The 23939-nt window shown below is 48.0% G+C and overlaps 1 protein-coding gene across 2 annotated transcripts in view; it reads right to left on the bottom strand.

The window, feature by feature from the left end:
* The window catches only part of MYH11 (myosin heavy chain 11), a 153774-nt gene that overhangs the window by 16927 nt on the left and 112908 nt on the right, over positions 1-23939 (bottom strand). For both annotated transcript variants that reach the window (XM_049902729.1, XM_049902730.1), the window contains exons 15-28: positions 21360-21474; positions 18280-18473; positions 16193-16314; positions 16021-16090; positions 15360-15520; positions 13840-13948; positions 11775-11906; positions 11476-11682; positions 10139-10276; positions 8774-8897; positions 7682-7853; positions 6345-6557; positions 4186-4330; positions 655-861 (exon numbers count right to left, since the gene is read on the bottom strand). In XM_049902729.1, coding sequence (XP_049758686.1) covers positions 655-861; positions 4186-4330; positions 6345-6557; positions 7682-7853; positions 8774-8897; positions 10139-10276; positions 11476-11682; positions 11775-11906; positions 13840-13948; positions 15360-15520; positions 16021-16090; positions 16193-16314; positions 18280-18473; positions 21360-21474 — 2109 coding nt within the window. The remainder of the gene's footprint in view (positions 1-654; positions 862-4185; positions 4331-6344; positions 6558-7681; positions 7854-8773; positions 8898-10138; positions 10277-11475; positions 11683-11774; positions 11907-13839; positions 13949-15359; positions 15521-16020; positions 16091-16192; positions 16315-18279; positions 18474-21359; positions 21475-23939) is intronic.

Raw genomic sequence — 23939 nt, forward strand, 5'->3', positions numbered from 1 at the left:
TCAGTATAAAATCCATCAATAGCTTCCCATCACTCAGGGTATCAACATGCGTATAATAGGGCCTCAAAGGCCCTGCACCATCTGGCCACAACTGGCCTCTATAGTCCCATTTTGTACCACTTTGAATTTGGCACTCCAGTAGACTGGCCTTATTCGACCTCTTCTAATGTTCCCACCCACTACTGGGCCTTTGCATATGCCACTACATTTGCTTGGTGGACATCTATTCCCCGTCAGATATACGTTCTCCTTAGGGAAGCTTCCCTGACAACTCCTGCGCCCAGGCTAGGACCTTGTGTTTATACTTAATTGCATTACATGCCTCACTTTTCCAGCATAATCTTATATTTGTGTGATTAGAATGTTCATCCCCCACCCCGAACTGGAGCTTAGCCAGGCCAAGGACAGTGTCTATTTTCTTCCTTGTTGTTGTATCTCAGGTTGAGCACAGTACTTAGCATACAGCAGGTCGCTCAATAGATACTTGTTGAAAGAACAAGTAAAGATTTTTAAAGATTAAATTGAGTAAGGTTACCCTCTCATATCCTCGAAGAATGTAACTAGAGGAAACCCCCTTGCCTTGCAGCAAGAGAGACTTCAGGTGCTGGGAAGAGCCGTGTCCCCACCGAGCTGGGTGCCGCACGGCCTCCTCACCTGCAGCTTGTGGACCTTGTCGTTGAGTTCTGCGCGGGCCCGCTCCCCATCACTGTACTTGGACTGCAGCTCCTGCAGCTGCACCTCCAGCTTCTTCTTCTTGTGCTCCACCTCCTGCTTTGCCTGGGTCAGGACCCTTAGCTCGCTGGTTAGGTCTGCGTTCTCCTTCTCCAGCGTCTGCTTGTTCTTGTCTAGGTTTGCCTTGGCCTGGCCAAACAAGCAGAGGGGAGGGAAGGCATTGCCGCTGTGGCCGGGAGAGAGTTTTAAGATAGCAACCTTTCCCCTCCTTCGGGGAGGTCCCTTTCCCCTCCTTCAGGGAGGTCCAGGGACCTAAGCTCATCACCAGGAACACAACAGGGTGGAGGACAGACTCACCAGTAAAACCTTTTGGGTTCTGTTTTCCTAAAAGCTTACAGCTTGCAAACCAGCATCCCACAGGCCACATCCAGCCTTCCTCATGTCCTGTTTGGCCCATTCAGTACTTCCCCCCCACCCCCATTTTTGAATTAGTTGCCAACATTTTAATAAAGAAATTTAACAAAAATCTGGAGTCCTGATTTATCTTTTAAAAAAATCTAATATTCTGTTTCATGACTCTGGGGGTGGTTACATAAGTGTGTACATTTGTCAAATTGGTGGATTTCACTGTATATACCTAAGTAATTCTGACATTAAAAAAACAAACTAAAGATCTGGAAACAAGTCTTGCCTTCCTGCAAGGCGCAGTCGGCCAGATCTAAGTAACAGTTGGTCCTGTAGATGGAGCCGTCTCCAGCTGTCCCTAGTCCCCACCACTCCCTGTTGTCCCTCACATTTATCATCACTGCTGTTTCTGGGATAGTTAAGAGAAAGCTATTTTATCTATGCAGTTTGAGTGGGCATGTGAGTTTCCCTGAGGGCGGGGAAGTGTTTTGGGAAAAAGCAGGAGAGAGGAGGGAACTTTCCCCAGGGCTGTGGGGAAGAGGAAAGAAGCAAGAAAGAAGTGTGTGGGTCCCAAGAACACAGGAAACTAAGCACTCAGCTTTCCCGCAAATTCCTCTGCCCCAAGCAGGACCAAGAGCTGTTGGACCTCAGAAAGGGACAAGGCACCTCTTGGGGTGCCAATGCAGGTGGATAAGCACGGGGCCTGGGCTCACCTAAGACCCCCAGAACTATGGCAAAGCTGCAGGTGTGTAAAAGGGGCCCAGGTAGGACTGACATGGTGATTTTCCCCCACCAACCTGACAGGGTTCCCAGCCAGAGCTGAAGTTGTCAGGTGAAAGACTGTTCTCAGTGTACAGCCTCACCCTGTATTCATGCAGGCCAGGAAGGAACGCTGTCTGCCAGCGGCGTGAACAGCTGAGTCTCACCAGGGAAGCCTGGCTGCCAGTCCAGGGCTTGGGTCCCAGCTTCTGCTTACCTCCATTGATCACCTGGCCTCAGAATGTCAGCTACCCTTTCTGGGACCCCACTCTCCCAACTGTAAAATTAAAAGGGACATGTACCCCTCACTACTGCCTTGAGGGTTATTTCAGAAGGTATGTTTAAAAAAAAAAACAACTTGAATATTAAAAAAAAAAAGATGGGGGGAAACGTATATCATACATTATACATTAGTATAGAAGGGACCAGTTCCTGGAGGACATCGTCCTTGGTAGAGGGTCAGCAAAAAAGAGGAAGACCCTCAACAAGATCGACTGACACAGTGGCTATAACAATGAGCTCAAACACAGCAATGATTGTGAGGATGGCGCAGGACTGGACAGCGTTTTGTTCTGTTTTATACAGGGTTGCTGAGTTAGAACCAACTTGACAGCACCTAGTAAGAACATAACTAGCAAAATCTTACTTGTCCAAAATATATAAAGAATTGACAAAATATAGAAGGTTAGTGTTCAGCTTCCACTTGACAATGGACATGAACAAGCATCCATTCATTCATTTGGCGGGCGGGGGGTGGGGATCAGTCTTGTTAGTGCCTTCCAAAATGTGGTGCCAACACAGCCTCCATCAGGATTGAGGGTGGGGCTTAAAAATCTGCGTTTTTAACAAGTGCCACCCCCCCCAAAAAAAAAAAGCCAAACTCGTTGTCATCAAGTAGATTCCAACTCATAGCAACCCTACAGGACAACCCCCTGTCCCAAAGGGTTTCCAAGGAGCAGCTGGTGGACTCGAAGTGCTGACCTTTTGTTAGCAGCTGAGCTCCTAACCACCGCGCCACCAGGGCCCCAACAAGTGCCACAGGGGAGATTAAGTTAGCTAATGTACCTAAAGCACTTGGAACAACACCTGGCGCATACTAAATTCTATGTGAGGTATTGTCATTATTTTAAGGAACAGTAAAGTTTGAGATTCCAATAAAACAGGCAATGAAAAAGCTCCCAGAAAACTGTTCAGCAAACCACCTCATAGGAGAACCTTTGGCTTGACTAGTGAGAGAAACAGAGATGCAGACTCCAGCAACATTTAGGCAAGGCTGCACACATTTAACGTAACTGAATCAAAACACCACACTGGCAGCGACTTCCTACACACTAAGGAAGGAGCCTGGGTAGTTTCAAATCCACACAGCAGCTCTGCGGAAGAAAGGGCCTGGCGAACTGCTTCCATAAAGATTATAGCCAAGAAAACCCTATGGGGCAGTTGTATTCTGTACCACATGGGGTCGAGATGCCAATTCAATGGCAGCTGTCAACAACAGCAACATACACTGAGGGTGGAATAAATTAGTTCAGACTTCCAGGGAAGCAATTCAGCAGGATGTTCCAAGCTTAAAAAACCCGATCTTTGGGAATGACGCACAGAAAATACTCCAACAGGGGAGAAAAGTACCTAAGACAAGGCTGTTCAGAGTAGTGCTGTGTATAACAGTTCCAAATCCCACACAAACTAATACAGCAACAAGAAAAAGGCCCAGGACCCGGGGATTCCTCAACCATAGCAGAGAGCTGTTTGGCCACTAAAATAAAATCATGAGTTTTCCTTCAATCTGCCGAGAAGTTGAGATGGATAGAATGTTCTCAGTTTTAAAGTTATCCTGCAGAACCTATCTACGAAAAAACAGACCCTGCTCTGTAGAGGGTAAGACACTCCTTGGGTTGGAATCATAGCTCTGCCACTTACTAGCCATGTGACCCTGGGTGAGTATCTTCACTTCTAGGCACTCGACCTCAGTTTCTTCCTGTGTAAAATGGGCTTACTAGCCCCCACCTCATAAGGTGGTTGTGAGGATTAACTGACATAACGGACTGTAAGTGATACTCCGCACTGCCTGTTAGGCGTCTTACCACAGACCCTTGTTGTCAGCTGCTACGGAGTCAGTTCTGATTCACGGCGACCCCGTGTGTGCGGAGTAGAACTGCTTCACGGGGTTTTCAAGGCTGAGACCTTTCAGAAGCAGATCGCCAGGCCTGTCTCTCCAGGTACGTCTGGGTGCGTTCCAACCACCAGTCCTTCAGCTAGTAGTGGAACGCTTAACCGTTTGCGCCCCCCAGGGATTCATGCCACAGACTCTGATCTGTAGTTATTGAAAGCTGTCGGTGGACTGCTTACCCTCTTGAACTGCTCGAGCTGTTCAGTGAGTTCCTCCACCACCTGTGTGTGTTTCTGCCTCATCTCCTGGACCTGGGCCTCGTGGGACCGAGTCTCCTCATCCAGGGCCTTCTTCAGCACAGTCACCTCCTGCTCCCTCTTGGCCCTTGACGGGGAAAGCACAAAGGATGTAATTGGGTGGAGACAGAGGTTTACTCAATGCCATGCAAAGGACAAGAGCTCTACCAGGACCCCAGGCTGAAATCCCCACCACTGCCCTCCCATGCTGTGTGACCTTGGGTGAGTCACTTAGCCTCTCTGGGCCTCAAATGTCCTCAGCCACAAAACAGGGACCGTGCTACCTGCCCAGCATATCTCACAGGGCCATCAAACAAATACACAAAGTAACACTGTTGAAAGAACGGTGAACTGCAAAATATTCCTCAAATATTAACTACTATTTCTAGGGTACTTACTTTTTTTTTTTTTACTATGTGTCACGGCACCCCTGGGTGGTCCAAATGATTAAGCACTCGGCTACTAACCAAAAGGTTGGCAGTTCGAATCCACCCAGGGGCTCCTTAGAAAAAAGGTGTGGTGATTTACTTCTGAAAAATTAGCCACTGAAAACCCCATGGAACACGGTTCTATCTAAAACATTGGGTTGCCATGAGTAGGAATAGACTCGATGGCAACTGGTTTCTTTCTTTCTTTTTTTTTTTTTTTTTGCTATACCATGCACCAGGCCCTGAATTAAGTTCTTTATTCATCATCTCCTATAATCTTCACAGCAACCTAAAAAAAAAAAAAAAAAAACCCGCTGCCGTCAATTCCAACTCGTAGTGACCTTAAGGACAGAGTAGAAGTGCTCCATAGGGTTTCCAAGGAGCGCCTGGTGGATTCGAACTGCTGACCTGTTGGTTAGCAGCCATAGCCCTTGACCACTATGCCCAGGGTTTCCTCACAGCAACCTAAGAAGCAGGTATATTATTATTCCAATTTTAAGGATGAGGAAACTAAGGCTAAGAGATGGCAAGTAGCTTGCCCATGGTGTTCAAGCCAGAAATTGAACACAAAAAGTCTGACTCCAAGCCTATGCCTTTACCCACTGCACTGGGCTTTTCTGTATCACTGGCCAGATGGGAAGGGACTGGCATATTGTGCTGGCCTCCAGACACAGGGAAGCAAGGTAGCACAAAACCCAAAGTGTAGGAGATGAATCTTAGGGTGTACAATGTTAGCACACACCTTACACAAGAGATGTGCTCAAAATACATTCATATACTGTTAAAACCTTTGAAAGCCAGCAGAACCCGTGTAAGGCGGAAACCTGTCAGAGAAGGAAACCTCAAATATATTCCACTAAACAAGCGATAGAAAAGTGGTATGATCGCACCCTATCAAAAGGCCGAAAACTTGCGAGACCCGGAAAAACAAGGAAGTCTGGCGAGTTCCAGCTCTCACAGGTTTCACTGAATTTGTTGAATGAATAAATGACCTAGATTCGCTAGAGTCAGTGTTTCTTATCTGCCAGGTGATCTGTTTTGCTATTGTTGCTGTTTTATTTGTCTGCAGTGAATCTTAAATCCCAGACCAATCTGATAAATATTATTTTAAAAATTAAACACATATGTACATATACATGTATACGTATGTATTTGGATGACCATTTTTTTAGAAATTAAACACAAAAACTTAGATACATTTGAAAAAAAAAAAACCGCCGAGTTGACTCTGACTCATGGCAACCCCATGTATGTCAGAGTAGAGCTGGGCTCCGTGGGGTTTTCAATGGCTGATTTCTCAGAAGCAGATTGCCAAGCCTTTTTTCTAGGTGCCTCTGGGTGGACTAAAACCACCAGCCTTTCCAGCAGCCAAGCAAGTTAACCATTTGTACCACCCATATGAATGGATGGATGATACAAAAAGACAGGAAGGAAATACTCAAAACTGTTAACTGTGGTGGGACTGAGAGTGATTTTTGTTGGTGTCTTTGAGCATGTACTGTTATGATGATACCAAAAAAAAAAAAAAGATCTAAAGTAACAGTCCTCATATTCTTTGGAGCAAAATGAAATCAGGAAGGTATCTTGGGGTTTGCTCTGGGGTCACTCCCTCTCATACCATGGGCCCATCAGCACAAGGGGCCTCAGAGCCACTGCTGCGGGCTGCCCTCTCACCTAAGCTCCTGTTGGGTGGCGGTGCTGTCCAGCGTGTCCTCCAGCTCCGTCTTCAGTGCCTCCAGCTCCTCCCCTAGGTCTCGCTTCTGCTTCTCAGCCTTGTTCCTCGCCGCCCTCTCGGAGTCCAGGTCCTCCTGAAGGTCAGAGATGTGGCCCTCCAGCTCCCGAATCTTCTTCAGGGCATTGTTCTTCTGAGCAATTTCATCTTCGAGCCTGCCAGCGACACGTCACCAGGATTACAACCCCAGGGCCCAGCCCCCTGCTGTCTCACAATGTGGCCAAAAATTGTTTTCTGGAACCAGCCACTGTTGTTCCGCAGACATCAAAACACGTTCCACTGATGGCCCAAGACACAGAAGACCCCTTCTTGCTCTGTTGGGCTGCTTGGACATTTATGGGTAACATGAGTGCCAAGGTTTGACATAAAAACAGGCCACAAGTGGGGGTTATGTTGAAAGAATACGAAGTACCATGCCAGACTAACAAGGTGCCTGGTTCGCAAAAAAAAAAAAAAAACACCATTTCCATTGAGTCAATTCTGACTCATGGCAACCCCACATGTTACAGAGAACTGCTCCATACAGTTTTCTTGGCTGTAATCTTTACGGAAGCAGACTGCCAGGCCTTTCTTCTGTGGTGCCTCTGGGTAGGTTTGAACCACTAACCTTTTGGGTTACTAGTTGAGGGCAAACTGTTTGTGTCCCCCAGGGACCTTTGCCTGGTTCACAGTAGGGGTTTAATAGATGCTTTCTGAACTTTGAACAATCACTTCTTCCATGTACTCAGTTGTTGAGAGCCTGCTTCATGCAAAGCACTGGACTGGGCTCCACGTGGGGGGATGATTAGACCAGGGCCCCAGCATAGTGGAGGTGGGCCTGGGAATCAAGGTGGGATGTAAGCAGAGTTGTTCTAGTGGCAGACAGCGCTCCCAGAGTTTCAGGGAGGAGAGTGCCCTCCTGGTGCTGCGGAGCTGGCATGTGGTTTTGACCATGATGGGTGCGTAGGGGACAGTATGAGGGAAGGCCAAGAGGGTAATTAGGTGGGGGGTGGGAGGAGGGTAACCACGGCGATTCACTGCACTTGTGAGTGGGCAGCAATAAGGGATACAGCTGAGTAGCCTGGTTAGGTCAGGGTTGGGGGGCTTTGAATACCAGGCCAAGGAACCCGCTCCCTGTGTATGGCAGGGAGCAGGGCTGGGGAGGCTCACAAGAGCTCTGACCTGGGGGAGGATCTCCAAGCCTGGACTAGGGACCACCTTGACCAGGGTGGCCATTGAGAAGTAGCAGGGACACACGGATATTCAATGACAGTCCCCACGCATGGCCTTGCCCCGCTACCTGGCCAGGGCCGCCTGCAGCTCTTCCTCTTTCTTGGCCAGCTGCATCTTGAGCTCGGCGATCTGTGCCTGGAGGTCAGCAATCTGCTCATGCAAGTCGCTGGCCTCGCCGTCCAGCTTCCGCTTCAGCTTCTCTAGCTCCTGTCGGCTCTTCTCCTCTTTCTTCAGCCGCACTGCGAAAAGCCAGGGGCTTGTCAGGAGTGGAGGCCACCTGACAGATGCCTGGAGGGTGAGCCCTTCTGCTCAGGGGACATGCACACACTGCCCCCACCCAGTCAGCACCACTGCCCAGACCTTTAGCCTGTGGAAGGACGGTTAGTCCTCCCGAAAAGCTGCTTCTATTATCTTATTTTTTGGTGTGTGGTAAAAATATAAATAACATTCACCATTTCAACTTTTTTTACCTGTACGATTCAGTGACGTTAATTACACTCATCATGTTGTACAACCATCATCATTATCCGTTTCCAAATTTTTCCATCACTCTTAACAGAAACTCAGTTCTCCCTAAGCGATGACCCCTCTTTTCACCCTACCTCCAACCCCTGGTCACCACTAATAAACTCTGGTCTCTATAAAACAAAAAATCCAAACCCATGGCCATCGAGTCCGTCCCAGCTCATAGAGCCCCCAGAGTAGAACTGCCCCATAGGGTTTCCAAGGCTGTAAGTCACTATGGAAGCAGATTGCCACATCTTTCTTCCGTGGAGTGGCTGGTGGGTTCAAACCGCCGACCTTTCAGTTAACAGCTGAGCACTTAACGACTGCACCACCAGGGCTCCTTTGGGTCTCTATCCATTTGCCTATTCTAGATATTTCATAGAAGTGGGATCATCCAATACTTGTCCTTTTGTGACTGATTTATGCATCTTCATCATTAACCCGTGTGCCTACAGGGTCACTATGAGTTGGAATCAACTCCACAGCAAAGGGTTTGGTTTGGTTTATGTTGATGAAGGATCACTGGGGAGCTTGGTTAGAGCTACAACTTTCTTGAAAGAATTCGTCATTCTCAAATTTCCTTCCTGATTTTCCTGGTTTTTTTAAAAAAAAAAAAGAATCCATTCGAAATCCCTTTGGGTAGTTGGCTTACCTTCCAGTTCTGAAATCATAGATTCGTGCTTGTTTTTCAACTTCGTGAGATTCTTGGCTTTTTCTTCCTCTTCTGCAAGATTTGTCGTTAAGTCACTAATCCTCTCTTCGAGGAGTTTTCGCTCCTTTTGGGGGGTGGGGAGAAAAAAGAAGCATCAGCTTTTCTTTTTTTTTCCCAGGATGTTTAAACTTCTAGTAATTTCCAGATAAACCAGTTCAAAGAAAAACCCACATTCTAACCAAACACAACCTACAGTTTTAAATGGTAAAGAGAAGTCCCTTCGTAATGATAATTTCGAATGAAACGGGCTACTTCCCCTCTCATGCCTCTCTGCCCCTCACACTTCATGTCCTAGTCAACAGGACCCTCTCTCAGTTCCTCCCCAAGTGCCAGCTCTTCCCTGCTGTGGGCTTTTGCACACACTGGGCCACCTGCCTGGGACACTCCTTCATGCCCCCTTCCCTAAATGTTCTTCCCTCAGGTTTCCACTTAAATGTCACTTCTTCCAGAAAGCCTTCCCTAATACCCCACCTCCACGCCTTAGTTCTCTTCACTTTAGACAGTAAAACCTGTGAAAGCCAGAACCTGTGTAAGGCAGAAACCTGTCAGAGAAAGAAAATGCAAATATTTTCCACTAATAGAGAGCGACAGAAAAGTGTTAAGGCTGCACCCTGTCAAAGGCAGAAAACTTGTGAGACCCCAAAAAACAAGGCAGCCGGTCGAGTTCTGGCTCTCACAGGTTTCACTGTACTAGGATAAATACCTCCTACAGACTCCTGACCACAGTATTGGTTATGCGCATCATTGCTGTCTCACAGACGTATGTATCACATACATCAATAGGCATCTCCCGCACCTAATACCGGGCCTGGCTCACAGTAGGTGCCCAGCTGACATCAACCTCCAAAGAGCTGAAAAGGAGCTAGCCCTCAGTGGGGCTGGTCAGTGGTTACAGACTAGGGTGACCAACTTGCCTTGGTCTGCTCCCGACTTCCACATCTTTAGCACTAAAAGCCCCATATCTCTGAATCCCCTCAGTCCCAGGCTAACTGGAACAGTGGTTAATGGAATATGGGAGAGGCCCCTGACTCTCAGGCCTGTTTGCTTGCCCTTGTACAACTTGGGGTCTCCATGGCTAGGTGTTTGTGAGGATCGCTCCTTGGCAACTCTGGTGCCAATAAGACCACCCAGTCCAATGCACATGGGCATCAGGAAAGCGGTCCCAAGGCCGTCTTGTCACTGCCAGGAGGCAACCCTTTGCTCAGCCTTCAATAACTTGGTGTATTTGGCTGAAAACAGAAGGCTCTGGAATCCTGAGCCCTGGGGAGCCTGTTGATTTTAATGCAGAATCACGACTTCACTCACCTTGGACAGCTTATTGTTCTGGTCATCCATGACCAGGATCTCATCCTCCAGCTTCTTGATCTTGGCCTCAGCTGTGACCTTCTCAAGCTGTAGCTTCTGCCTCGCAGCTTCCTCCTCCTCTAGCTGTTCTTCCAGGTCCTTTGAGGGGAAGGGAAAAGCATCACAGCATTGCTTAAACCAAACTCACTCTCAAGGAAATCTGGGGAGTTAACTGATACAGAGGCTGGGCCTCATCACCCTCAGTACAATGCAGTCTCTATCTGCTGGAAAGAAAAGGTCTGGGCAAGCTATTTTGCTTCCTGGAGCCATAGTCTTCTCATTTGTAAAATGGGTATAGTAGGTACCCAGAGGGTTGCTATGAGTAGTAACTGACTCAAAGGTAATGGGTTTGGTTTTAGGTGCCATAATGTTTTGTTTTTTTTGTTTTTGTTTTTTTGTGTGCGTGAAAATATACACAAGCAAAACCCGCTTCCATTCCAGTTGCTAGGCATAATGATCATGACATTGGTTACATTCTTCACATTGTGTCAACAGTCTCGTTATTTCTGTTCTAGTGGTTTCAATTCCATTTACTGTATAGTAAGTCCAAAAGTTCTTTGCTACTCTTCCCTTCAAGAGGCAAAGCCCAAAGGCCTGCCAGCCCTCCTTAAGTGTGGGCTGGACTTAGTGACTTGTTTCTAACAAACAGAAAGTGACAGTGTGACATCCCAGATGAGATATAATAGGCATTGTGGGTTCCTCCCTCCTCTCTCTCATAGATCACTTGCTTTGGCTTCTGGGGGGATGTCAGCTGCCAAGTTGTAAGGACACCCAAGCAGCCCTATAGAACTCCACATGGTGAGGAAATGAGGCCTCCTGCCAACAGCCATGGAGTGTGCCACTGTGGAGGTAGATCCTCCAGCCCAGTCAAGCCTTCAGATGACTGCAGCCCTGGCCTACATCTTGACTGCAAATTCATAAGAGACCCTGAGCCACAGCTACCCAACTAAGCTGATCCCTCCTAAATTCCTGACCCATGGGAACTGCGTTAGATGATAAACGTGTATTGTTTCAAACTAAGTTTTGAGTGTTTTGTTTTGCCATTCAATAAATGACTAATGCAAGTATCCTCACCCAGGGTCCCTACAAGAGAAAGGGTATTAGCTCACAACAGACAGGGCAATAGAGTAGGGTGGGCTCTGGTGGAGACCTGTTTTCAAATTCAGCTCTCACTGAGGCCTTGGGCAGGTGGCCTTCCTTCTCCAAGCCTTGGTTTCTCCATCTGTCCCACAGAAACACATATCTTTGGGCCCACCCCACAGGACTGCAGTGAGGGCAACCCTCCCCCAAAGCCCTACCAGCATCTGTTGGGCCATTTTCTTCTTTTCAGCTTGCAGCTGCTGGCCCCTGTCCTCCTCCTCCTCCAAGCGGGCCTCCATTTCATGCAGAATCTCCTCCAGCTCCTGCTTCTTGGCGGCCAGCCGGACCCGCATCTCCTCAGCCTCCGCATACAGCTCCGTCTCTGCCTGCAGTTGCTCCTGCAGCAGGTTCTTCTCCTCAGTCAGCTGCACGCAGAGTTGGGAGGAGACCAGTGAGCCTATGGGGGCTGCGGGCACAGCCTCCCTCCCCACACCAACCCTGCTCCCCGCCTGGGCACCTGTGTGTGCTTCTGCTCCAGCTCCTTGAGCTCGCTCTCCGCCTTCTGCTGCCGCTCCTTGGTCTTCTGCAGCTCATCCTCCTTGGCCTGCATCTCCTCTTCCTGTCGGGTCACCTGCAGCAGCGGCTTCACCTGCACACACATGGCCAGACCACCCACCATTGGTTTTGGCGGCAAAAGGAATACACTCTCATTGTAATAACTTAGAGCAACAGTTTTTCCCCCAGGGGACATTTGGCAACATCTGGGAACATTTTTGGTTGTCACAACTGGGCTTGGGAGGGAAGGCCACTAGCATCTAATGGATAGAGACCAGGGATGCTGCTAAACGTTCTGCAATGAACATGACAGCCCCTATAACAAAGAATGACCCAGCCTCAAATGTCAACAGTCAACAGTGCCGAGGCTGAGAAACCATGCACAAAAATGAACAACACAAAAATATACAAAGTGAAAGGAGAAAGCCCCCCCCTTGCCCGCTTAATCTCATCCCAAGAGAACTACAGCTGACAAACTGACATGCTTCTCTCTAAGGAGAGAAACGAAAACATTCCCCATATCCTACCTCTCTTACCTAAGTCATTATTAGTACTCTTAGCGTTTCCTTCCAGTCTTTTTTTCTACAGCTTTTAAAAACATACTTGAGATTATACTGCCTAGTTTTACATGCCATTTTTATTACTTAACATGACAAGATAATTATTACCCATGCTGTTACATTGTTTTTGTCTTTTTTTTTTTTTTTTAAGATGGCTATCATTCTTAATAGTTAGAAAATATTAATGAAAAATGGATGAGCCATTACTGGTTCAATTTGCTAGGGCTGGACATTGAAATCTTGCTATCGCAAGCAAGGCTCCTTGTTACCGTGAAGTCAATACCGACTCACAGCAACCCCATGTGTGACTGAGTAGAACTGGGCTTCACAGCGTTTTCAATGGCTGAATTTTTGGAAGGAGATCACCAGGCCTTTCTTCTGAGGTGCCTCTGGGTGGACACAAACCTCCAACCTTTTGGTTAGCAGCTGAGTACATTAACCTTTTACATCACCCAGCAACTTCCAAGGCCACAATGAACACTCTTAATTCCTGATTTTCTTTATTTATGATGGTTTTCTTAGGATCATTTTTCAGGAGTTGGGTCAAATGGAATGACCCAAAAAGCAACTTTCCCCACTGATCCCCACAGAGCTGACTCCTAGCTCGGTGTATTTGAGCCCCTCCTGGCACAGGGGGCCCCTGTGCTATATACTGGTGGTTCCTTTATGCACTTAGCACAGTTTGCCATTATGTATTTATTTCTGTGACTGTTCACTGTCTACTCCTCCACTTGAGAATATTCATGAGGGCAGACACCACAGTGTCTTGTTCTGCTGTCTCCCCAGTACCTGGCACATGCCTGGCACACAGTAGGTACTGAACAAGCATTTGTTCAGTCACAAAGTGTGTGCCAGTTTTCATACCCCAGGGCACATAGAGGAGGCCAGTCTATTGCAACGGAGTATGTCTTTGCACAGTTGGTACGTTACAACCAGTGACACTGTAGGAATAAGTAGTACCCAAAGGCCTCTTCCTCTTCCTATAAAAAGGACCGATTAATGCAAGCAATAACCTGGATTAGTCTCCAGGGCATTGTGCTGGAAGAAAAAAGCCAATCCCACAAGACAGCATACTGCATGATTCCATGTATGTAACATTCTTGAAATGACAAAATTATAGAAACGGAGAACAGATTAGTGGTGGCCGTGGGTTAAGGAGGTGATGGGGGCACGCAGGAAGTGGGCGTGGCAATAAAAGGGGAACTTAAGGGGTGCTTGCAGTTCCAGAAAAGCTCTGGACCTGTGTTAAGGCCTTGGCTGTAACATGTGCCAAAGAAGGCCTGCTCAGACCTGGAGATCACCAGGCGGAAGGTTTTTTTCTCAAGCCTTCAGTAGCTCTTCCATTTTCCACCGTCTCCAGTCCCATATCTGGAGGGTGTAGGGTGACGACTCAGGCTGGGGATGAGAGGTAGCACAGCCTCTGAGATAGGGGGCGGTCAGGCCCCACTCCAGGCCAGGAGCACTCACTTTGGTGAAGAGCCTCCACCACTGCCAGTTCCGCAGCTTGAGGTAGGCGGCACAGTTCCTCTGGATCACCTTCATGGCTGTCAGCTGCTGCTGCCGCTTGGCAAAGGCCCTGGGAAAGGAAGAGCGGAGCCCTGAGAAGCTGAGTCAAGGCCAGCCGCCCAGCCTGTCCACACACTCCTATGGTCTATAATCCCGCCCCCCACACGTCCCACTGTCTACACTACCCACTGTCCACACTCCCCGCTGTCCACAATCCTCATCGTTCACACTCATTGTCCACACTCCTCATTGTCCACACTCCTCATTGTTCACCCTCCTCATTGTTCACACTGCCTGTTTTCCACACTTCCTTTTGTCCACAGCATCCTTCTCTGCTGCATCCTGAAACCAAGCCCCTTCTGTTTGGCTTGTAATTTTGGGAGTAGCACAGGGACACTCCCCATTCCATTCAGTTCAGATTCTTCCGGAAGCCCTGAGCATCAGTACAAGTATATAGTCTGGGTACAGACCACTTATATCATCTGGAGGCAAGAGCCTGTTTAAGACCTCGACATGGAACCAGCACTCTTCCTGTTTAAGGACTAACAAGTTGGAAAAACCATACACCAGTGACCATGACCTTCTTTTCTATGGTTGCCATCTTGGTGGCCATCTTGAATGTAGGTGACCAGTTAGTTTGAAGGTGGACGGGGAAGCAACAGAGAATTTAGTTATGAAACTTAACACGTTAGGTCTGTCCCTGGACCAAATGCTCCACAGATCTGGCCTTCACCAACTTTAACCCTGGCCCACTTGACAGAGAATCAGCTTGACACAATCAGGGAAGATGAGGGTGTGTCCTATACCTAAGGATAATAAGCACTCCAGAGAGAGTACTCCCCAGCCCCCACAATCCTTTTTAGGGTACAGTTTTTATTCAGGAACCTTAACCCTCCAAGTCCTCACAAAACAGAAGGGGAAGCAGATCTTCCAAGGCCCCACCATTTTAGTCCCATTTGGTTATGGGGATATAAAAAAAAAAAAAATTTATAGAGCCAAATACTATTTCTTTAGGTTCCTTTTCCATTCCAACATTTCAGAAATGATAACCAGGCACTGTTCCAAGCCCTCTTCACGTATTATCTCATTGACTCCTTATAACCAACTCCGTGAAGGAAAAATGATCATATTCATTTTACAGTAGAGAGACCTGAGACTCAGAGGGTACTATAGCTTGCCCATAGCCCATCAGCAAATAAATGGGGGGCCGGGGAGAACTCTGGTCTAAAACTCCAGGGCCCACAGGCCAGGACTTCTTCCCCATCCTGTACTCATAACTAGGCATATATTTGAAGTGGTGACATTTCTTTCCCCCAAGAAAAAGCTGCCATTCAATCAACAATGCATCTAATAACAGATGACCTCTTAGAATCAGGGAGTCAGAACATGAGGCAAGAACCACCCACTGAATAGTTCTGGTGTTTCTGATCTGAGTGTGTGGGGGTGGGGGGAGGCATTAGGATGTGGGGAACGGTCTTTACTTTCTTGCCAGGTAGCCTCGGCACATCGCCTGGAAGGCCATGATGACGTCTGTGATCTTCAAGTCTCGTTCCTCCTCCAGGTGGGCCAGGACCCCAGTTCGGAAGAAGATTTTGCTCTGCCCAATCCTATACAAGTTGGGATCGAGCTCTAGGGCTTTGATCTGCAGAAGGAAGGAGGAAAGTTCCCATTTTCAGCTGTGCCATTTGGGGAGTGGTCCCACCCCGAGCAACTGCAGGCAGAGTGGCCTTAGATTGGGCCACCCACGTCTCTTCATTCCCATCGTCATGTCCATCCACTCACCACCATCTTCTCCTGCCTTGACAGCTTCAAAACCCTCCTACCTGGTCTTCTATCTTTAGTCCTGCCTCTCCAGTCCAGCCCCTCACTGTTTGTAAAATGTGAAACTGACCATGACCTGTTGTTGTGTGCCACTGGGTTGATTTCAACTCATAGCAACCCTGTAGGAAAGAGTAGAACTGCCCCATAGGGTTTCCTAGGCTGTAATCTTTACAGGGGCAGATTGCCAGGTCCTTTCTCGCACAGAGCTGCTGGTGGGTTCAAACCATTGATCTTTTGGTTAGCAGCTGAGCACTTAATCGTTGTGCCACCAGGGCTCCTTGAGTGTGACCTACCCCTGCTTAAAAGCCAGGTTGGACTCACCATGAGAATGCAGGCCTGCTTCCCGTCCATGAAGCCTTTGGGAATGGCATTTGCCGTCAGGATCTCATAGCTTGAAAGACAGGAAAGAAATCACCGAGCATCTCCATCATCTGTCCCTCCTCCCAGCCCCACTCACCCACCACCCCACCTGCACTGGCCCCAGCGGGCTCACCGTTGGCGGAACTCCTGGAAGACGATCCTGTTGGGGAAGCCCTGACGACAGATCCGGATGCCTTCCAACACCCCGTTGCACCGCAGCTGCTCCAGCACCAGAAACGCATCCAGCTTGCCTGACTGCGATGGAAAAGGGCAATGATTGCTGGGGCTGGGACCCAGAAGCAATAAGCCCCAAATTTCAGGCCTGGATGACCAACTTTGCCAGGTCAGAATGGGTATTAACAGAGGCACCAAGTGAGGTCTCAGCTGAGGGGTAAGGGGCAAAGTAGTGCACTTTCTCTGCGTTTCCAGTCCCCCTAATTGGTACTTTTTGCCCTTGCACTTGGTGGCACTAGCCATCACTGGGGTGGGGATTAGGGCTTCATCCTGGTCACCTCTCTCTCCCTCGCCCCTTATTTCCTGTCCATCATCATCTTCTATAGCTCCTACTTCCCAAATATCTCCCAGGCCACCCATGTCTTTCCATCCCCATCATCACCACTATTCATACAACACTGTCTTCTCCAGCCCGGACAACTTCAGCAACATCCTACCTGGTCTTCCTGCCTCTCCAGTCCATGCCCTTTTTCTGTTTCTAAAATGTGAATCTACGATGACCTAAAAACCAGTTGCTGTTGAGTTAACCCCAACTCAACACATGTGTTGACCCCATGGGTGTCAGAGTAGAACTGTACTCCATAGGGTTTTCAATGGGTGAGTTTTCAGAAGTAGATCACCAGCCCTTTCTTCCAAGGTGACTCTGGGCGGACTCGCACCTCCAGCCTTTCAGCTAGCAGCCAAGTGCATCAACCACGTGCACCACCCAGGGGCTCCTCCCCAATGGCATCCCTACAGAAAGAAGGCCAAACCCTGCTTACTACACAAGAACTCCATGATCTAGTTCCTGCCTACCCATTCAGCCTCATCTCTCCCAAATCCCTGCCTAACACCATCGCATGTCAACAACATGAAACTACCTACTCAGTGTTTTCTTAGACCCATCAGTTCTTACTGACACACTTTTCTTTTTACTGGTCCCTCTGCCTACGATGTTGCTCCCACTTCAACCACCACTTCACCAAGTTGAAGCCTACTCATTCTTTAAAGTTCACATCCTCTAAGAAACTTTCTCTAAGCCCTGAGGTTGGCTCCTTGGTGTTCTCATAATTTACCCCATAACATCATGGCTCTCAGCTTGTGTCTGCCTCCCCCACTAGATCAGTTTCTCAACCTCAGCACTGTTGAAACCTTGGACCAGATATTTCTTTGTGACAGGAGCTGTGCTGTGCATTATAGGATGTTCACCAGCATCCTGGCCTCTACCCACAAGATGCCAGTAGCACCCTCCTCCCAGTGTGACAACAAAAAATATCTCTAGACTTTGCCAAACATCCCCTGGAGGGGCACAATCACCTCCAGTTGGGAACTCTTCAGCTTGATTGTGTGAACCCTACAGGCCAGGACTATAGCCTACCTACCACTGTGTCCCCAGCACCTGGTATGGGTAGAAGCTTGGTAAACATTTACCGGAATAACGAGTGAATGAATGACTTGGTGCCCTTGACAGCAACTTATGGCTGAAACGGTCCCTGGATACATTCTCCCTTCTTCCCTTGCCTTCTTCAGCCTCCAGGGATGGGGAGACCAAAACAAACCAGGTGCTGTTGAATCGATTCCAACTCATGGTGACCCCACGTGTTTCAGAGTAGAAATGCACTCCATAAGGTTTTCATGGTTATGATCTTTCAGAAGCAGATCACCAGCCCTTTCTTCTGAAGCACCTCTGAGTGGCTTCAAACCACCAACCTTTTCATTAGTAGCCCAGCGCTCACCTGTTTGCACCACCCAGGGACTCTGGGGATGGGGAATGGGTAGGAGATTCAGATAATCTTCTACTCGAGGCTGATGGAGACCTCAGGTTGGGGAGAGTCAGGCTTCTTCTCCCTCTGTTCCTCTACCCTTGGTCTGCCTCAGTGCCTCTGGGGCCCATTCTCCCCAGTCCCCTGACGCACTCAGCGCCCTTCCTTCCTTCATTCCCAGGGAAACATTCTGACCAGTCCAGACAATCCTGGGCAGGGAGCCCTGAGGGCCGGGCAGGCTCACCCTCTTCTCGTGGTTGGGGATGATGCAGCGCACAAAGTTGGGTGTAGTGTTGCGCAGTGTGGTCATCAGCTTCCCTAGCTGCTCCTTATAGAGCTGCCCCACAGTGCGGAACATGCCCTTCTTGGTCTTGGTGGCACTCGGCAGCGAGCTCTCTGTCATCTTGGCCATCTGGTCTAGCCCCACGATGCGGTCCACTATGGGAACACGGAGGGCGATGTCAGCCCTCTGGGGCCCCCAGCCCTCACAACAGGCCAGAGAACCAAGTCCAGAGGGGGTGGGTGAGTGAAGACTCCTGTGCACAGAATCTTCTCTGAGGGGCCCCAGGTCCCTACTCCCTCTCAGTGGGCACCAGACCCATTCTTTCCCCTGCCAGACAACACCTTCATCTCCACCACTAGGTGAGGTAGAAGCATTAGTGTGATGGGGGAGGGGAAGGCTCTTTCCAAGTATTGTCTATTTGGGACAGCTTGTGGGGTGAGGAAACCTGGAATAAACCCCGCTCTGGCAGCGGACTCACTGGGTTGTGTTTGCCTGTACCTCTTTGTGCCTCAGTTTCTTCATCTACATAATGGAGGGAAGGCATGAGTGCCTCCAGGGTCCCTTATGAAGCATTCACTAAGACCCTTCCCTCAAGGAGCCCACAGTTCTGTGGGAGAGACAGACAAGCAAAGAGATGATTACATGGAACCTGGAGATGTAAATGAATCAAGGGGCAAAAATGGTGCAGCCCCCACGCAAGCGAGTTGGGCTTGGTACATGCAGCATCAGATGTGTGGGTGGGAGTCTCAGATTCCATTTGGAAAGAAAAATAATCTCTGTCGTAATAATAGAAGAAGCCCTGGTGGCACAGTGGTTAGGTGCTCAGCTGCTAACCGAAAGGTTGGCAGTGCAAACCCACCAGCCGCTCAGTGGGAGAAAGATGTGGCAGTCTGCTTCCATAAAGATTCACAGTCTTAGAAACCCTATTGGGCAGTTCTTCTCTGTCCTATAGGATCACTATGAGTTAGACTTGTCTCAATGGTAACAAGATTGGTTTCGGTTTGATAGTAATAATGGATTCCCTGGGTGGTATAAACAGTTAACACACTTGCTGTTGACCAAAAGGCATGGAAAGGACTCACTTCTCTGCTGGCCTTCAATCCTGCACTCTCAATAAATATTTATTGAACACCTACCATGCTCCAAGCCCTGGGGATACCCTGCCCCCCACTCAGGGGATCACAGTCTATGGCTATTCTCATGGAAGCAGATGGACAATGAGCCCGTGTATGAGTATAAAATATCCCAGGTGCTGAGGGATGCTTAGAAGAAAAATAAAGCACGGTAAAGGGGAGAGAGAACGATGGAGTACTCTCCTAAGCAGTGTAATGAGGGTCTCTCTGATAAATTGCTATTTGAGCAGAGGCCTGAAGGAATTGAGGGAATGACCATGGAGACACCCAGGGGAAGAATGTCCCAGGAGAAGGTAGAGCAGATGCGAACGCCTGAGGTAGGAACCCGGCACCCCATTAGCAAGTGCTCAACCCAGTTCTAGTTACCGTTGACTACAACTCATGGTGTCCCCGTGTGTGACAGTAGAACTGTGCTCCATAAGGTTTTCGATTGCTGACTTTTCAGAAGTAGATGGCCAGGCCTTTCTTCCAAGGCTCCTCTGGGTGAACTAAAGCCATCAACCTTTTAGTCAGCAGTGACTGTGTTAACCGTTTGCACCACCCAGGGAACCCATTATTACTATGAAACCAAAACAAAACCTGTTGCCTTCAAGTCATTTCCGACTCATAGTGAACCTACAGGACAGAGTACACTGTCCCATAGGGTTTCCAAGGCTGTCATCTTTACAGAAGCAGATTGCCACATTTTTCTCCCATGGAGCAGCTGATGGGTTTGCAACACCAGCCTTTAGGTTAGCAGCTAAGCGCTTAACAAATGCACCACCAGGGCTCCTTCTAGTATTACTACAGGAATCCTTTTTCTTTCAGAATGGAATAAGAGACTCCCATCCACCCATCTGATGCTGCATGTACTAAGCCCAGACCACGTGTATGGGGGCTGCACCATTTCTGCCCCTTGTACTCAATTACACCTGTAGGTTCCATGCAATCACCTCTTTGCTTATGTGTCTCTCCCCAGGATTGTGGGCAACTTGAGCGAAGGTCTTAGTGAATGCTTCATGAGTCCCGGGGTGAAGGAGACCCAAGCTGAGATACAGTTACCCAGGCCAAAGGTGTGGCGCTCAGTAAATGTTGGCACAGCTGACCCCTCCCTGGAGCAACTTCTACCACGCTCAAAACAATGGCAGACTCCCTGTGCCAAGAAAGAAAACAGCTGTGGACAAAGTTGGCTGGGAACAAAATGAGCAAATCCCAACTCAAGCCATCATTCCAGCAGCCAACATTGAGCACTTGCTATGGGCCAGGCAGGGGCTAAGTACTTCACATGGATTACCTATCCATGGGTTCTCAAAGTTTACCAAAGTGGGGTCCCCAGAGCCCACAGCATCAGCATCACATTCTCAGGCCCTATCCAGACCTGTGGAATCAGAACCTCTGGCCAGTGGGGTCCAGTGATCTGTGTTTAATGAGCCCTCCAGGTGACCCTGATGGGTGGCCAAGTTTAAGCACCACAGGTCTAATTTGACCCTCACAATAATCTTAGGAGAGGTAGAAACTATTATTGTTTCCTCAATTTAACTAATGAGGAAACCGAAGCTTAACGAAGTTAAGTGACTTGTCTAAGATCACACAGCTAAGTAAGTGGTGGAGACAAGACCTGGTCTTTTTGACTCCTGAAATCAGAGTACTCTAAATCACCATGCCTAGGACACTGTTTCTGCCATGTATTGCCTGAGCCCTGACCCCGGGACCTTCTCCCTGGCGGTCCAGGTGTGGGGCTTAGGGGCTGCTATTCAGGGAGGTAGGTGGTTGAATGTTTCAATAAGATGTCACTTGTCAACACTGCCTTCTCCCCACACCCACCTCCTGGGAGCAGGTGTGGGAATCAGGACCAGCTGGAAGGAGATAGAAGACTAGGGTGTTTGATTCTCCTGATCAAAATAGCACCCAGAGCAGGGATGGCCTTACCATCCTTCCACAGGTCGGCCACAAACTTGTCTGAGGAGGCATTGAGGAGCGAAGTCACATTATCATTCAGTGGGTCCATGTTCTTGGTCAGCCAGGCACTCGCGTTGTAGTCCACCTGCCAAAGACCATCCCACCCATCAGATGTCCTCACTTCTGTTCAAAAGTAAGGGCAGGGCTGAGTCTTCCTGTTTCCCTCCTAGGTCTTCTGAGGTCAGAGAGGAAAGAATATTGGCAGCCGCCATGATAGGAATCCACTAACACCAATGAAGAGACCAAGAGATCAGTGCTCCCAAGGGCCCTGCACACAGTAGGTCACCAATAAATGGTGGGCACTGCTCAGAAGGCCTCCTCTCTAGTCCATGTATTCTTCTAGTAACCCTCTTCCAGTGGCCCTTTCTCGAGAGCCCAGGACAATACCTGTTGCGTTATGAAAGGTTAAGATATTTTATGATGGGAAATACCTTCCCCCTCACATCTGAGCAGAGAAGGCTTGATAACTCTAGTGTTTAAATTGTTAGGTCTCTATTTGCCTGAAGTAAGAGAAGAAGGAAAGTCTGAAACAGGAGGAGAAAATGGAATGTGTGGCTAATTACCTCCATGAACAACTGCCTCCTTTGCCATGAGACCAAGAGAACTGGATGATGCCTGGCTACCACTACTGAACATTTTGATCAAAGATTCTACAGAAGAATTCTGATCAAAAGGGGGAAATGCAGAACAAAATTTAAAATTCCTGTGGAATCCAGATCTTCTGGAGCCATGGAGGCTGGATGAACCTGAAACTGTTGCCCTGAGATAATCTTTAAATCTTAAACCAAAAATATCCCCTGAAGTCTTCTTAAAACAAAACGGTAGTTTAGCTTAACTAGTAAAGAATGTCTGCCTTGAGCATTATTACACTCTTTTAAGATCTATCTATATGGAATCAAATTGACAACAGCAACTCAAAAGATTAGATAGGAACCTTGGGGGCAATGAGTTTATGCTAATGGGGGAGGAACAATTCAGAAAAGGAGGTGAGAGCAGGTGCACAACTTGAGGAATGTAATCAGTGACTCCAAAGTGTACATGTAGAAATTGTTGACTTGGTATATGTTCTGCTGTATATATTCTCAACAAAAATAGATTATTTAAAAAAATAATAAGTTTGGGAACCTCTTTTTCCCTTTGTAATGAACATAACTTTTTTAACTTGGATATTTTGATACATGGCCATACCAAAGAAGGTCACACAAGGCTTTTTAAATTCCTGGCTTAAATATAGAGAGTGACCAGAGCCTTAATTTTATTATTTTGACTATGAATAAAAGGATCTGGTGGACTGTGGAATGTGGGCTGTTATGGTGATGGCTAGGACTGATCTCAGAGGGGACTGAAAAAAGATATTTATGAAGTGGGGAGAAGAAAAATGTTACCTCTATATGTTTAAAGGAACATATATACTCCCTTGAGTAAAGGGTAGGGATCAGCAAAATTCTTTGGTAAAGAACCAGATAGTAAATATTTCAGTCTTTGTGAGCCATCCTTTGTAATGCAAAAGTAGCCATAGATGATATGTAAATCAATGGGTACTGCCATGTTCTAATAAACCTTTATTTACAAAAACAAGTGGTGGGCCAGATTTGGCCTATGGGTCGTAGTCTGTTGATCCCTGGTACAACACATTACCTGTTCCCAGATGCAGCAGGGACACCATGGAGTCAATACAATACCTAAGACTCTGCAAGCTAGACTAAGCTATGTTTTTTCTAGGACCCTCAGGAGCCATAGGGGAAGGTCCCATACAATACACCCATTACACGATGATGATGATGACAATGACAGCTATCCCAGATTTCCCCAGGTAGCACAGGCTGGCAATGGCAAACCCAAGGCCATGATAAAGGAGATTCTTGTTGAACTCAAGAGTGGGTTTAATGGTGTCAGGGGACATCTAAGTCAATTGGCATAATAAAATCTATTAAGAAAACTTTCTGCATCCCACTTTGGAGGGTGGCATCTGGGGTCTTAAAGGCTAGCAAGCAGCCATCTAAGGTGCATCAATTGGTCTCAACCCACCTGGAGCAAAGGAGAATGAAGAACACCAAAGACACAGGGTAATTACGAGCCCAAGAGACAAAAAGGGCCACATAAACCAGAGACTACATCAGCCTGAGACCAGAAGAACTAGATGGTGCCCGGCTACAACCGATGACTGCCCCAACAGAGAACACAACAGAGAACCCCTCAGGGAGCAGCAGAGCAGTGGGATGCAGACCCCAAATTCTTGTAAAAAGGCCAGATTTAATGGTTTGGCTGAGACTACAACGACCCCGGAGGTCATGGTCCCCAGACCTTCTGTTAGCCCAAGACAGGAACCATTCCTAAAGCTAACTCTTCAGACAGGGATTGGACTAGACTATGGGATAGACAATGATACTAGTGAAGAATGAGCTTCTTGGATCAAGTAGACACTTAAGACTATGTTGGCATCTCCTGTCTGAAGGCAACATGAGAGGGTAGAGAGGGTCAGAAGCTGGCCAAATGGTCTCGAAAAGAAATAGAGGAGGGAAGGAGTGTGCTGTCTCACTAGGGGGAGAG

The sequence above is a fragment of the Elephas maximus genome, chromosome 12 (assembly GCF_024166365.1).
Source record: "Elephas maximus indicus isolate mEleMax1 chromosome 12, mEleMax1 primary haplotype, whole genome shotgun sequence".
Classification (NCBI taxonomy): domain Eukaryota; kingdom Metazoa; phylum Chordata; class Mammalia; order Proboscidea; family Elephantidae; genus Elephas; species Elephas maximus.